Source organism: Ipomoea nil, unplaced genomic scaffold (assembly GCF_001879475.1).
Source record: "Ipomoea nil cultivar Tokyo-kokei standard unplaced genomic scaffold, Asagao_1.1 scaffold2704, whole genome shotgun sequence".
NCBI lineage: Eukaryota > Viridiplantae > Streptophyta > Magnoliopsida > Solanales > Convolvulaceae > Ipomoea > Ipomoea nil.
The window spans coordinates 786,356-802,209 of NW_017619132.1; the positions used below are offsets into that span (position 1 = coordinate 786,356).

At 33.0% G+C, this 15,854-nt stretch overlaps 1 protein-coding gene across 1 annotated transcript; it reads right to left on the minus strand.

Annotated features, from left to right (window-relative positions):
• Positions 1–3,227: 3,227 nt before the first annotated feature.
• LOC109155635 lies at positions 3,228–4,190 on the minus strand. Its single transcript, XM_019303259.1, has one exon. It carries the CDS (start codon positions 4,188–4,190, stop codon positions 3,228–3,230), a length of 963 nt encoding a protein of 320 aa, XP_019158804.1.
• Positions 4,191–15,854: the final 11,664 nt, after the last annotated feature.

Below are 15,854 nucleotides of genomic sequence, written 5' to 3' on the forward strand. Positions count from 1 at the left end.
TAATTAGGTAAGAACCAATCTTAATCCTTTAAATTTCTGATGAATTACACCAACCTTATCAGGCATTACTTTTGATATATATATATATATATATATATATATATAATCCCGTATCTTTTTATTTTTATTTTGAGTAGCACAAAGAGTCTACACCGCCTCCACCGAGATTTGATATGATAATCTCTCATATGCGAGAATCATTACATGTCACCTTATGTGTGTGTGTATATATATATATATATATATATATATATATATATAATCCCGTATCTTTTTATTTTTATTTTGAGTAGCACAAAGAGTCTACACTGTCTTCATCGAGGTTTGATCTGATAATCTCTCATATGCGAGAATCATTACATGTCATCTGAACAGAAGATACTTATTCTTTGCCTAATAAATCTTGTGCGAGCCGAAGCATTTATAAGAAAATGGAATGGAATGGAATTGCTCCAAATTTCTTCTTCTTGACTGGACGGACCCCTACACACAATTCCACATTTTCCTCGATTCGGCCAGCCGACAAATACGTGAGACATTGCAATGTTGTTTTTCGGAAATTATTTTTAGCTGCTTATATTTGTTATTATTCCTTAATTGATTCAATAATTCATTGGGGTGTCCTTCCTTCACGTTTCCTTCATGATTTTTCTTGTTAAGTTTATGTAATATGCATTTGTCTTTAATTTAATTTGCATACTTTTTTGTTGGTGTAAGGAAGAATTAAGCTAAGCAAAATTATATTGACCGCTTTTTAGAAATTGATTGATGTCACTGCTTAATCAATTATGTTATGTTATGTCTCAATCGATATTTGGTCATGCTGAGTTATTGGGTCACTGTGATTTACATATTTACAAGTGCTCAGTTGAGCAATTAAATTAGAATTGGGATTCAACGTTTTAGGAGAAGACAGATCACAATTATTGTTAGTATTGCTCAGCTCTCCGCTAAATTAGTGAAGTAGTAAGTGTTTGGACATTAAATACACACGTTCTCTGACCTTTGAATTATTGACTAATTAAAGCTCTCGGCGAAATTAGGCTACCGGTGCCTAAGTCCCATATACACATTTGCATTCTACGCCAAATTCATTATGCATTTATGAGGTATTCATTGAGTTCAACGTTAATGCCTTCATTATATGCTCTAAGGAAATTCAAAAGAAATTTCTATGTACCATATATTTACTCAAATCTCAATATGATGAATTTGATGCATTTCTTATGGTGTTAGTTCAACTTTCATTGACAATTTGACATGATTGTAATCATATTTCTAGACCTATTTTCACTTTTGGTTATTACATTTTTTTTTTTTTTTTTTGGTTACATACTATTAAATTCTTTCACATTTGGTGCATTATGTTACTATAAAATTTTGCCAATGACATTGTGGTCTAGTGGCACGAAGTGGCTCTCCCAAATAGGAGGTCATGAGTTCAGTTCCTGGGGACGATATTGACTCTTTGTGGTTCAATAGGTTAAGAAATTAGTTATGAACATGAAAAAAAAAAACATATGGTGAGAATTCAGCAATCGTGCATTAAAGGTGAAAAAAATAGAGATACAATAGTCAGAGGATCAAAGATAAAAAAAATAAAAATAAAAACTCATATTTCTACTTTAAATCTCGATCTTAACTAATTTCTCTTCTAGTTGATTTTCGATCATAGCAACGTTCAAATTTTCAACCCAAAATCTCATAAATGTAGCATGTTGTAGGTTGGTGAAAGCTTCAAAAGGTTTTGAAAACATTTTAATTTTTTTTAAAAAAAAATTAATAACTAAAAATAAAACAGATCAAAATTATGACCACATGCAAGTGAAAATGCCATTAGTGTTTGCAAGTAGTCAAGTTGAATACACTCCTTTATTAATTAATATAATTAAAGATGTAGACATTACCGGCTACCAACTTTCAACTAATTGTACCAATTCAATGGAGTATTATTCACTTGGCTTTTACTCTACAACAGCATAGAATTATGAATGTGGTGGTGACTACTGACTATACAAGTATGTACATACTATGAGATTTTTGTAATTTATGTGAATTTATCAATTTTGGTTTACGGGAAAGTATGTAGTTGTGGTTCAAAAGTGCATTTTAGGTGAAATTTATCTTGTGACCGTTGTAAAATACAATGAGATAAATGATTCTAGGTTACTCATAGTTGATCGCCTCCCGAGAGTTCTAACTTGAGCAACTTTTAATTTATAAAAGTGTTGTGTTAATTTCAGCAAATTTCCAAATCAAAAAATGCCATGAATTTGGTTTATGTCATTGAAAATTAATATGGTTAAGAATAATTGTGTTGAATTTAACTTGTCAACTACTATGTAGTCTTGATGACACTTTTGTTATCATTTCAAATGGAAAAAATATTGAGAACAGATACTATTTTGTAAATAATCATTTAACTTTGTAGATATGATAAACATAATACACAAATTTGAGAAAACATCAAAATCGATCTAGTCCCGTGATAAGAATTATGAATTTAAAAACTTTAGTTATATATTCAAACCTCGCTAAATACTATTTGTAATAGCCATTATTTATGCAAATTTAATAAAACTTTAAAAATTTATCTAGTCCCATGATAAAAATTACGAGTTTAAAAACTTTAGTTATATATTCAAACTTCGGTGAATACGTACTTATTTGTAATAGTCATTATATATATGTTGTCAAATATGATATTATGATGAAACAACTCTAACCAAATTAGTCTAACTGTTAATTTGATAACTACAATATTCTAAGTTTGATATTTCCTAATCATTCACCATTAAAAAAAAAAAAATTGCGAAAAAAAAAAGTATAACTCAAAATCTCAAATCTCAAATTGATTAAAACCTTGATTCTTTGACTAAATCATTTACAGTGGGCCAATGTTACAAATCACCATACGCGTGGCGCCACGCTGACCTTTGATCAAATGCAACCCCCACAAATCACCTACTATTGCCATCCAAATCTGCAGCATCATCCACTAAGCTTTGTTCGTTGACAATTTGAAGGGTGTTTCGGGTAATTCACTCCAGTCAAAATGCAAAACATAACAATATTGGAAAAGAAAAAAGGAAAATAATACTGTAGTGATAGTCTAGTGGAGATATATCTGTTTCCAGAAACGGCAGAAAGAGAAGAACAAATGGGCAAAATCGTAATTGAAGATGTAGGCACCGTGATCGGCGTAGTCGCAACCGTGAGTTCAAATGTCAAGTGTTACGAAACCTATGGTTGCCATTGGCCCTCCCGAAATCTGCAAGCTTTCTCGATCCGTTTTTGCAGAACAACGATGTAGTTGAACTCTGAGATTTCACCGGAACTCTAATGTCGCCGGTGAGTACCATATCCGGCGGCATGCTTTTCTGGTTCCATTGCCTGCTAGGGCTAGCACGGACTAACGGACTCAAGCAAAAAGTCATCCCTGAGACGTTCCGTTGTATTCTGGATTTTCCACAGCTTCTCCGGCCAGGAGCAACCGCCGGAGTCCTCCTCGGTGTTTGCTTCCAGCCTGGGGAGGACTCGGAAGAGTATCCGCTTGATCCGTCCTGGCAATGCTCGTCTCCATCTGCATCACAATATCTCGCCGGAGACATTCCTCGATCGCAATTACGGCATGCTCTCCGCCTCCCTCCAACCGTAGATTCTTCTACAGAAAACGTACGGTTTTTCTTCTTCCGACGACTGGCGAGAATTGAGGAAAACCACGACGAAGACGAAGATGACGTCACCATACAAGGCTCACCAGAATTGGATACTACAGGATCCGAATCCGGCTTCTCCGATTTGGATCTAAACAGATTGTAAAACCTAGAAAATCTGTAATTCTTCTTCTTGCAATACTCGTTCCCCTCAACTATCTTCCGGTTAGGGCCGACTTGCGGAGTAAAGTAGAATCTCTGGTCCGAAAAACCGCTCTGGCTGCGGTGGTCGTGGTGGTGCCAGGGGGAAGTGTCCGAGCTCCGGCGGGAAATATACGGCGAAACGGAGCGCGGAAACACCAGAGGCGGGGGATTATTGATGTCCGATTTCCGGCGCTCTTCCTGCGCCCTAAACTGCTGTTGCTGAGTATGCTGGTCCTGGGCGGCGATGAGAGCGAAAAGCTTCTCCCGGAGACAGGAAGCGCAAACGCCGACGCCGCTACTGATATCGGAAAAGTGCTTCTTACACCGCATAGTTACAAATTCGCACTCCTTCCGTACAACTAACTGTTCACATACAAGTACGCTCTTGGGAAGGGAGAATTCTGGCAAGGAATCCCGACATTTGTGGAGGTTACAGCTTTCGAGCGTGCAGACTGTAGAAAAAGTATAGGCGTGCAGTTGTCTTCTTCTTCTTCGTTATCACTTTCGAGAGAGAGAGATAATCAGAGAGAAGCAGACACAGCGCAGGATAGCTCAGTGGGTGTGGCCTTTTATGGGAGAGAGAGAGAGATGGGGGGGAGAGATTTTATTTTATTTTGTCTTAATATTTAGAAAATGTTGACGCGATTGCCGTGATGCTTGTGCGAAATTGCGAATATCTGGTGGGTATTGATTATTGAATTAATTTTTTATTTAATCAATTTCGGATACGGAAATTTTTTAGCAAAATTAGCAGTGTGCCGCCGTGCCGAACACAAGTTTCTTTTTTATTTTTATTTATTTATAGCAATAGCAATATACTCCGTATCATTCTACCATTAATATTAATATTTTAAAAAAATTTTAAATATCGATCAATACAATTTTTTATCCGGTACAAAATATGTGTATACCCTAAGTAGGTAGAACATAATTTTCGTATCAGAATGTCACAAGTTTAATTTTTATCAACACTCTATCAATTGAGTCGACCGTACTATCTGCACATAGTGAACTATTACATAAGAACGAGTTTATTACGATATGGCTGCAAATTTCCCTCATCACCTAACAAAAATAGGTGTGCAATCCTATATGACTAGGTCAATTGGTAGACCATCTGACCTAAAGTCAGCACTCTAGCGATAATCTTGGAGCTAGAGAACTCCCCATACTAGAGTTTGGGCTCTTGGGCTATCTATATTAGAGATTGGGCTCTCCAAATTAACAAAAGTGTAGAAATGGACCATTGTGCAGGAGTCAACCATAGAATCTGATTGAGAGGCTGATTGGGCGACTTGTAATTTGTCTCATTTAGCGACTCTTGGATTGAAATTCTAGAAAAAATTGTTTAGCGTAAACTAAAAAACTTAATGTATCAAAAAAATAGGTGTGTAAACATATTCATAGAGAATATAAACTAATTATTGTATATATTAAATGACATCTAGACTTAACCTTTTTATAATGTCATAAATTTTGTAAGTTGTACTCTCTTCACACACACACATATATATATATTGAATGCTACACTCTCTCTTCCTATTTATGTTTGGCAAAATACAAGAATCAACTTCACAAAATATATATTCACACAACACTATAACATTTATGATAATTATAAAATTTCTCCACATATATATTATATCGAGATAATTAGTAATTGATCTTATATATATTTTTTGAATGCTACTGGCTCTATTACATGGTAGTATCTGTTCATATACTTTCTCAACCTACTGAAACACAAAGAACCAATAACGCCTTCACTGAGGCTCGAACTCACAATCTTCCAAATGAAAGTCCAACCCGGGTACCATTATATATTTAATTTGTTTTAAATCAAACTATTTCAAAATTAATGAATCATACAAAAATTGATTGAGCTCTAACTTTAGAATAAATGAGAAATATCAATCAAATACAAGATTATTTGAGAATTAGAATCAATTATAATCTTCACCAAATTCACAAAGGTAAGATTTGAGATCATCATAATTTCTAATTCTCTTCAAATTCAAATTGATTAAGAACTTGTTGAGGTAAGGCTAATGTCACGCCGTTCCCCGATCACTATTATAGCGGCGCGCGGTGATTAGTTATCATGTGCCAGATGCGATGGTCAAACTTTATAATTTTACCTTTTTGTTGGAGCGCGCATCAAGCACCATATATGATTCAAACGTCTTATCGTTTTTTTTTTTTTTCTTTTTCGGTGAAGAAAGAAATTTGAATAGAACAATAATATATGAGGATGTGTTAGTAAACTTTATTATTTTGTAATAATATTTAAATTATATGAGAGATAATTTTTATTTATAAAATTATGTGTAACAGGCTTGATTAATAAAAATTTTAATAATAATCAATTTATAATTTTTTAAATATAATAATCACGTTCTAATTAACTATTCACTCAAACAAGTGTCATATCACCTTGTCCTCTCTGTACTGCAGCCTAATTATATGTTGTTAGAGCATCCACATTGGTTGGGAAGAATGGGGAGATAATGTAAGAGTGATTAGGAAAGAGAGTGTGGGAGAGGAGAGAAAAAAAAAAAAAGAAAAAACAAAACAAAAAAAAATTAAAAAAAAAAAAGAAAGTAGTCAGACGCGTCAGGCGCGCCGACTGGCGCGCCTGACGCGCCTCCGGGCGCGTGCAGTGCACGCGCCCGGCTTTTGCCCAAGGCTGTGCGCGTTCTTGCTTTTTTTTTTTTTTTTTTTTTTTTTTTTTTTTTCTGACAATCTCCCTACATTTGCAGGGAGATTATTTTTCAATTATCTCATGTCCACACTAGCTATTATCTCATGAAGGGAAGATTTAATTCTGAATTCTCCCCACAATATCCACAAGTGTGGATGCTCTTAGATTTCATTGCAGTAAACCTTTTTTTTTTTTTTCTCCAGGCATATTATTCTCTGTTTATTTATTTATTTTTACCTCTTTCATTTATTGACTGATAATATATCCTGAAGATATTTCCACATTATTGAAGATTTTGGTCAAGTTTAGGTTAAAAAATATTAACGGAGATTTTGTAAAATCATGATTATTAAAATTTTTAAGATCATGATTATTATTTGCAAATTGTATGTTTTACTATAAGTTATGGTACATTAAAATTCTTAAGAGCATTTCTTCATTTCGGAATTATTTTTTCAAAAAACTTAAGAGAATTTCGTAAATCATTTAAGAATCGTGTCATTAATAAAAAAAACAATTAAAATAAATTTTCTAAAAATAAATTAGTAAATAATTAAGATTTATGCATATTTTTTTAAAACCAAAAGTCTTTACAAATACACACCCCCACACACATTTTTATATTTTTTTAGAAGAGCACTTTTTGGAAGTTAGTGGAATTAAAATAGTATTAGCAACAAATGTTGAATTTTATACGATTTTTGTATTAATAAATTGTCCGGAGTTGTTGAATTAAACTAATACTAATTAGCACTGTAAAGAAAATATAACATCTACATCCACATCTACAAATTTAATAAGAGCCAATAAAGTTAAACCCCTAATTAATCAGAATTAAAAAATATTGGTGTGACTGTTTGATTTGAAATTAATAATATATATTATTTTAATTTTAATATTTTTTATTACATTTTCTATTTTACCTTTTATTATATCATTTAGTTTTCTTAAATACCATTATATTCTGACCGTGTAAAAGTTAATAGCAAAATATTCGATTAAATATTTATTATTCTTTCTTATCTATAACTAACTTCTTTTCTTTATTGAATTTGGTTCCTTCCTCGAAAGGCATGGCAACTATTATTTTTGACTTTCTTTTATGGTTTGATAAAAAGTGGTATAAATATTGCAGCATTCTACACACGTGAAAGAAAATATCAATAACTCATTTCTTATTTATTTACATAATTTAAAATCGGAATATATATATATATATATATATATATATATATATATATATATATATATATATATATATATATATATATATATATATATATATATATATATATATATATATATATATATATATATATGAGATGTGTGGTTTTCCTTTCTAAGGTGCATAATTTTTCTTCTTAAGATGCGTAGTTTATATGCTTAAGGTGTGTCAGTTGTTAAACTTAAGGTGCATCGGCCTAAAGCTTTAGGTGCGTGGTTTTCCTTCTTAATTAAGGTGCACAATTTTTACAGTTCTTTTTTACTCAACACTATAGACTGCTTGCCAATTTACACTTGCTGCACTTGAGCTAGTTGATGAATCTCTTGGTCGTAAAGATGGTGACTGCTTAAAGGTTGATCCTGTTGATGAATCACCATTTGCTATTAAGGGACGACTTTGGACAAATGTGTTCAAGTTTACTCTAGATCAATCTTAACAGCTAGAGTATGCTCACATAGTTAATTGCATTATTGAGAACAATAAAGTTGTGTGTTTTTGCATTTAGATTTTTTTTTCCCGTTATATACACGTGCAACTTAAAAGAAGATTCACAAGTTCAAGACATGTTTAATATCATCTAGTCCACGACACACTGATCAACATCGTTAGAGAACAATTGTTGAGAAGTATTCAAGAGACGTCAATCCACCGAAAATCTCAACCATGACAGAGAGAGAGAGCAAGAACTTAAGAAATCCACAACCCTATTATGTCCCTTGTACATGTACAAACTCCACCCCTCTCATTGTTGTTCTATCCACCTAAGCATTCCTCAATGACATCAACGTTGGTGGGCAACCCTAGTCGAGTATTCAAGCAGATCATTTGGTAACCATAACGCTTTAAGTCCAACCCCAATGAAAATTGTCTATTAACCTTTTTAATTTGAGCCAATTAGTTATATATAATTTATGTTTATTCTACCTCTTTGTTGTCAATTGTCGACTAAAATCACAAGACGGATATTATCTAAAAGTCTATTCGAATAATGTATGCAGACTTTTCTGTAAATCAAAATGAAATTAATGTAGATGGATAACATATATGATTGTAAATAAAAGATTGATCTTGAGATCACAAATTATTAAAGAATTGGAGCAAATGATTTCTAGAAAAATATTGATTTATGGGGTATGGGAGTATAAAACTATATAAATAGTGTGTGAAAATATTAGCCACTCCCTACATCAGTCCATGCACAAAAAACCGAGTGGGTGTATCTTATCGATCTTTGTGTTTCGATAGGTAAAATCCAACAATCATTTCGTACGTGTACTGCAAACATTCCTTTCATTCTTTCGCAACCATCACATCCAACATTTCAAATCCTTAATTATTTGAAGGTCCAACTATACTATGGCTTCAATCTATAAGACATGTAACTCCATTTAATTCCCATTTTTAATGATTGGATTCATATATGCCACAAATATCATGTATATATAAGACCTCTCATCTATAGGTGATAAAGATTGTGATATGCCCAATTGCCCATGTTATAACTTAATTAGTCAATTAACACAAAATAAGTTGAAAGACTTATTAGTTTTATTTTGTTAATTAGCAACCGCAAAATGTAAGATTTGAAGCCTACCAGCAACGAATTGAAAATAAGAAATGCATGGATTTGGTTTTGTTATGGGCGTTAGCGTACAAATTAACCATTTGCTAGCATTTTGGTCAGTTGAAGCACATCATATTCTGTGGTTTACCTCCACCATCGATTTTCATGGTAGGAGGTGATGACTCATCAGTGAGGGATACTCAAGTTTTGAGTTAAAAAGTTTTGATATTGTTATGCAAGATGAAAATTGAGTTTTAAAATCTTTTCTTTTAAAATTATATTTTAATATTTATCACCCGAGAATGTAATTAATATGAATAATGTTACAATTCCTTTCAAAATATGCCCTTTATAACATTTTTCAGAGGCATATACTTTATAACAAAATAACCACGTTAAATTATTGTGTTCAAATAAAAATTGAAGTCAAGTTGTATGTATGAATTTTGACACACTATAACACGACAAGCAAGCTTAGGCAACATATACATCTTTCCATATATTTTAATTATAAAAAAAGACAAACGGGAAAAGAAAAAAAGTGTTGTCAATATATAATGAACGGTCCAAATCAAAATAATAGAATATATATAGATTATAGGAGGTTTTGTATAATGACATTTAATTGGGAGTTGCAATTTTATCATGTATATATATATAATACTGATAATGAAATCTCGGTAGGCTCCATTATAGACTTATAGTGTAGTGAATATTTTCAACTTTTTTGAGATAAATCTCACTCCAATGTAATAACTTACAATTATATAAAGAGGTAAATTGTATTACGAAGATATATTATGTGTGACATATTTGACCGAGAGAGTGATGACAAGAATAAAACTGAATTGTTATTTTATGGTACGAGAACCATGCTTCATGCACATTCATTTTTTATTTTTTATTTTATTTTTTGTGACGAGAAAACAGAATAACCTGCAAACTACACAAGTGATGTGCGACTGGGTCAACCAATTAAGAGGGTGTTGGGGAAGAATTAAACTTTTAATTTTATGATACAAGAATTATGCTCAATCAACTTGGTACCCCATTCGGGGCACTGCCACCTTTTTTCTTGAGTGACTAAGAAAACTCATATAGCCACTAGATAGATCCCTTATTTCTTGTATAATAGCCGACAAATCACACGAGAATTGAAGTAATAAATTGCACTTGTAATTTGCACAAAGATCGAAGGCAATATGTACCAATAAGCTTAATCATAAATATGTTGACGAGAATTGAATTTGTGACTTTCTAATATGAAAATTATATTTCACCCACTTGATCACTATTGTAAGGCGTAGTCACCTTTTTCTTTTTTTAACCTTGACTTTACGTGCCCAAAGTTTTAACGTTATGTAGCATGCCACTCATTGACTTACACCCTAATAGTTGAATTATTGAGATGCTTAACTACTCTTTAATAAAAAAAATGAAATAAAATAATTAAGCGTAACAAGACTAGCTTCTGCGTGATAGTCAATTAATTATGTGATTCATTTAAGAAACCAATATAATAGAATTCTGAGTTGCAACAAAACTTTGGCAGCTGGCTTGGCTAGCCCTAGTATAGGTACTTAAAATTTTACTTTGTTACTAGGTAGTACTCATTATTTTAACAAAATTTTTTGTCAAAATTAAATAGAAAATAGCTAGGGTAGATTGGCCTGCCTATCCTAAAGCCTAATTAACTATGAGCTTTTTCAACTACAACAACTTAAATATAATACACTATTTGAGGTAGAACTACCAAGTCAAATAAGTTTTCTAATTTTTAAAGAAAATATATATAATTAATTTAAGTCCCTATAACTTGAAAAACAAATACTTGGTTCCTTTTCTTCTTCAATTACTTGTAATTATATGATTGACACTAATTTGAATTTAATTCGATTAGATTGATATGATTCCAATTTAGACTAACTTTGATGATTTGATGTTTAGTCGTAGTCTCTATATCTAGATCAATCCAAGGACGGAGCTACAGTGGGGACAGTTGCTCCCCTCCCCTTACACCCACCCCACCCCATATATATATATATATATATATATATATATATATATATATATATATATATATATAGTACATGTATTAGTATAGCTACAAGAAAACAGATTAATGTAAATAAGAGATGAATTAGACTAGTTGGTAGATTATGCGTTTGACCCTAGGAAAAGTTAAAGGTTTGAATCCTATTGCTTCACAACATTATAGTTTCCTAATGGCTTATTTAAATATTAATAGTGAAATTTTCACTCACGCATACACACAATATTTATGGCTATACTTCTTTTAAGTGTTTCATTTTTTTTTTCAAACTATCTCTTTTGTTTTAATGTTTCGTGACCACCGATTTATTTTATTTTATTTTTGGATCCACCCCTGGATCAACCGAAGATCCATCTTCTTGCGCCTTCATTTGGTGAACGGAGACGATTTTTCTTAATTTTATTTTAATGATATAGGAACTTTATGGAGATTTTATTGATAGAAGAAAATGAAAGTAATAAAAATTATGAACCACTTCTTTTTTTATGAATAAATTAGAACACACCATGATATCATAGAGTGATTGTAATTTAGTGATTGATAAGCCTAAAAAGAAATAGAGAATGAAAGAAATACCCCTATAATCTAATATATCAATTGGCACGTCAAGTGAGAAACCCCACGCGATGGTGGATGGTACTTTGAGAGTATCAATTCATGTACCTCTTGAAATCGGATATGTTGACAATGCATCATGTTATCATCATACTGTATTGGACTATACACATAAAAAAAAAGATATATATATATATATATATATATATATATATATATATATATATAGCTAGCTATCATATGAGGATGAGTATGGAGCTGTTTGTCCCTCTCCAATAAAGAAAGAAAGAAAAGGATTAGGACCACGCGACAGATTAGGAGTTCGAATTCCACAAAAAATTTGAGAAGCCATTAGTAGACTTTGATTTCTAGCTATTAGCGGTGATGAAGACTTCTTATGTGAAGAAATGTTCAGGCAGTGGGGACTGCTGAAAATTATGGAATTTTCGACCACCTGAAAATGATCTTAAATCAAGTCGAAAGTCTTGTTTCGACCACTGTTGGTGTTCGGAAAAATCTTTATAGCCATTTCCGACCACTTTTTACTTTTAATTTGATTTAAGATCACTTTCAAGTGGTCGAAAATTTCATAATTTCCAGTAGTGGGGAAGGCTCAGAAACACCTAATCAATTTAGGATTTACTTCCTTCATGGACCTTGAGACGGAACTTTTAACATGTGGGTGTGATTGAGTGGAAGAGACTCATTCATCCTTAACCAAACGTTAATGGTTCGATCATTGGCTTTGGGTATGGAACAGTCTTAAATCTCCAGGTCAGCTGTCCACCCAAAAAGAGATGCCTATAATTCAGCGGGGGATTAATTAGTCATTGTGTCCGACATGAAAACTCCTCCGAGTACACCAAAAAAAAAAAAAAAAAAAAATGGACCTTGGGACGGGGTTCATGCGGTCTTAGGTATATATATAGTATAATAAAGTTGAAAATTTGGGTTATATAAAAAAAATTGGTAAGGTCAAATCAAGAATGATACAATGAACATAATTAACTGGCCAAGCGAATGAGAGACAATCTTGTTTTAACCTCATTTTGTTGTCTGACTAGGATGTCAAGTCATTTTGTTGAAGATGCATGCATGCTTGCAGTCCCCCACATCATACGGAAAAGTGTTTGTTCTTAAGAGTATACATATAAAGGAAATCAACCAAAAGGAAGCATTGTGTGTAAAGATCTGCAGGGGCCTATTTAGGTGGTTGTATGTACGTACGTTTATATATGTTCTAATGTGTGCCAAACTTTGGCTGGGAGGATCCACGATAAAGTAATCGTCAACTTTGATTTATGAAAAAATTCACAATCTCTATTTAAAAATGTACTCTGATCTGAATGAAGTCTGTCTTTTAAGTTTTGACTCTAGTCATCATTAATCGGTTCATGCCTAGAAGTTTTATCTTTGAAAATTTTGTCAAATCTTTAAGTGAGTAAATAGAGGAATCGATGAACCCCATAAACTCCTAAAACTAACAAAAAATACAATTGAGCCTAAAATTTACTTATTCAACGTGTTACAGCTGTCACAGATGGCTAACATGAGCAAGTTATACCATGGATTATATATGGTTTACATTGTGAGGTTAATGACTGAATTTTTTATTTTATTTTTCAACTTAAGGTTCATTTTTAGTGTATTAAAGGTTCATTTTTAAGTACTACATTAAAAATGAACTTGCATACATGTAAATAGACAACCATTATATTGCGGGCTATGATCCACATTACAATGTGAACCACTAACATACATGCTCATTTTTAGTATGCTAATTAAAAGTTTTTTTTTAATATATTATATGTTTGATTTTTAAATATTCATTTTTATATAGTACTAACAATAAATCTTTAGTATATTAAAAATGAACATTGAACATTTATCAATGGTCTTTGGTATAATTTCTCTCAAATAACCAATCCTTATCCATGGATTAGGATCCACAATGCAATGTGGACCCTGGTGCATGCGCGTGTCTTATGTTGTGAATTTATGTGTCTTAAATTATTGATAGGGAATATACCATGAGTACACTTCCCCATGCATATAGTAGAGTTATCGAACCGTGACAGAGCCAATGAGGTGAGTCGTTCCCTACCAGATTCGACCTTAATTAGGTAAGTCCCGACTAGATACGACCACTGACCATATCAGCCTCCTAGATCTTTTGGGCCGACCAACTATAATCGGGAAGTTCAACCCGACCAGAATGAGTTAGACTAAGGAAACTGTCAGAAGTATAACAACACGTGGCAATCACCATACCATTTTGAGCCCACCATTTGCATGGGCAACACGTGGAGAGCATGTGTTTCCCTCTCAAACTCTATAAATACAACATTTAATACCAGTATGCATGGGGGACTTTTACTTCTCACACCTACCTATATAATAGACCGGAAATCTCCGACCTTACGTCATACTTACCCGATCTAACCAACTTAAACCAACAAGCAGACCATTTAAGGACCGGTTCACCAACAGACCCTAGTTTTCTACGTATTTGTGAAATCCTAAGCATTTACCACATCAGTAATGAAATTTTGTACTTTAAAAGTATAAATTCCGTACTTGAAACAAATTAGTAATTGTGTCTTATGTTATGAATTTTTGTGTATTGTGTTGTGATGTTTTATCTTGTGTTCTAAAATTATGTACCATACAAGTATGGATTTAATACCTCGTCGTTTTTATTTGGGGCCCATAATGCTATGTAAACTTAGTCCATGATACAAATTGCATCATAATCAACTAGCTTAACATCTCTTCAACTTCCAGCTTCTAGTTTATTGCTTTTCAGCTTTCAGCTACTTTTCATTTTTCAACTAACTTTTCAGTTAAGTTTGCCAAACATTGCTTATAACTTTTAGCGTAATGATAAGCATTTGGTCGATCTTGACATGCAACATTGAGTAGCGTCCGAGAATCAAATTCTTTCCCTCCCACAAAAAACTCCCTCAAAAACTTCGCAAAATGGAATGGGAAGGGTTCTACTTGAAGAGTTCACTGCTCAAAACAGCAATTCGTGAATTCAACAAGGACGAGATTGCTGGAATCTCTTGGGCTAGTTACGAAAATGCAGGTTACTTATTGGCACAAATGCCACGCCCAGGTCAGGTTACGATCAACCTATTTTGTATGTTGCATCAACCATTTGTGGATTATGTCGAGCTAGCTACCGTGGATATGTTTGCGCGGCAGCCTATGTATACCGTCTTGTCCCAGAGTTTCAGTGAGGTGTTTGATTTAGTTGAAATGGGGAAGTATATTAAGTTTGTTGTGCTTTCAAATCTTTCGGATCCTGTGATTTCATTCACAACTTGTAAGTCTGTTTGATTATTTTAATTAAATTAGTTCATTTATTAGCTCTTATTAGCTTATAGGGAAGTGAATTTGTGTCAAGAGATGGAGATGGAGACCTGGTTCCTAAGAGTTTCATCCGCTTACTTGTTCTGTGCACGCCTCCAAATCTGCCCTCACCTGCACGTGGACTCGATAATAAGTTGTTTTCTATTGCCTGCTCTAAGCTGTTTGATCTTATTCAGTGTTATCGTAGGCTCACGGGCAACCTTGTGAGACAGCTTCACATGTCCCCAGACGCCATCAAAATCAGGGGATTACATGGCGTATCATTCTGGCATACAAGGTATGCCTAATTACTGTAATTTACTTAGTTTATTTAATTAATACTTATTTAATTGTGTATTTAGATCAATCAGGAATTACTGTTTATTTAATTAATACTTCATTAATTGTGTATTTAGATCAACCACATAGATAGGGAGATGGTGTTTGACTTGGACTCCAACGTGTTGGAAGAGGTTCTCTCCATCTGCCAAAGAAGGAGTTCAAGTTACATTTTATCTATTGAATGGAAAATTGGTCTTGTG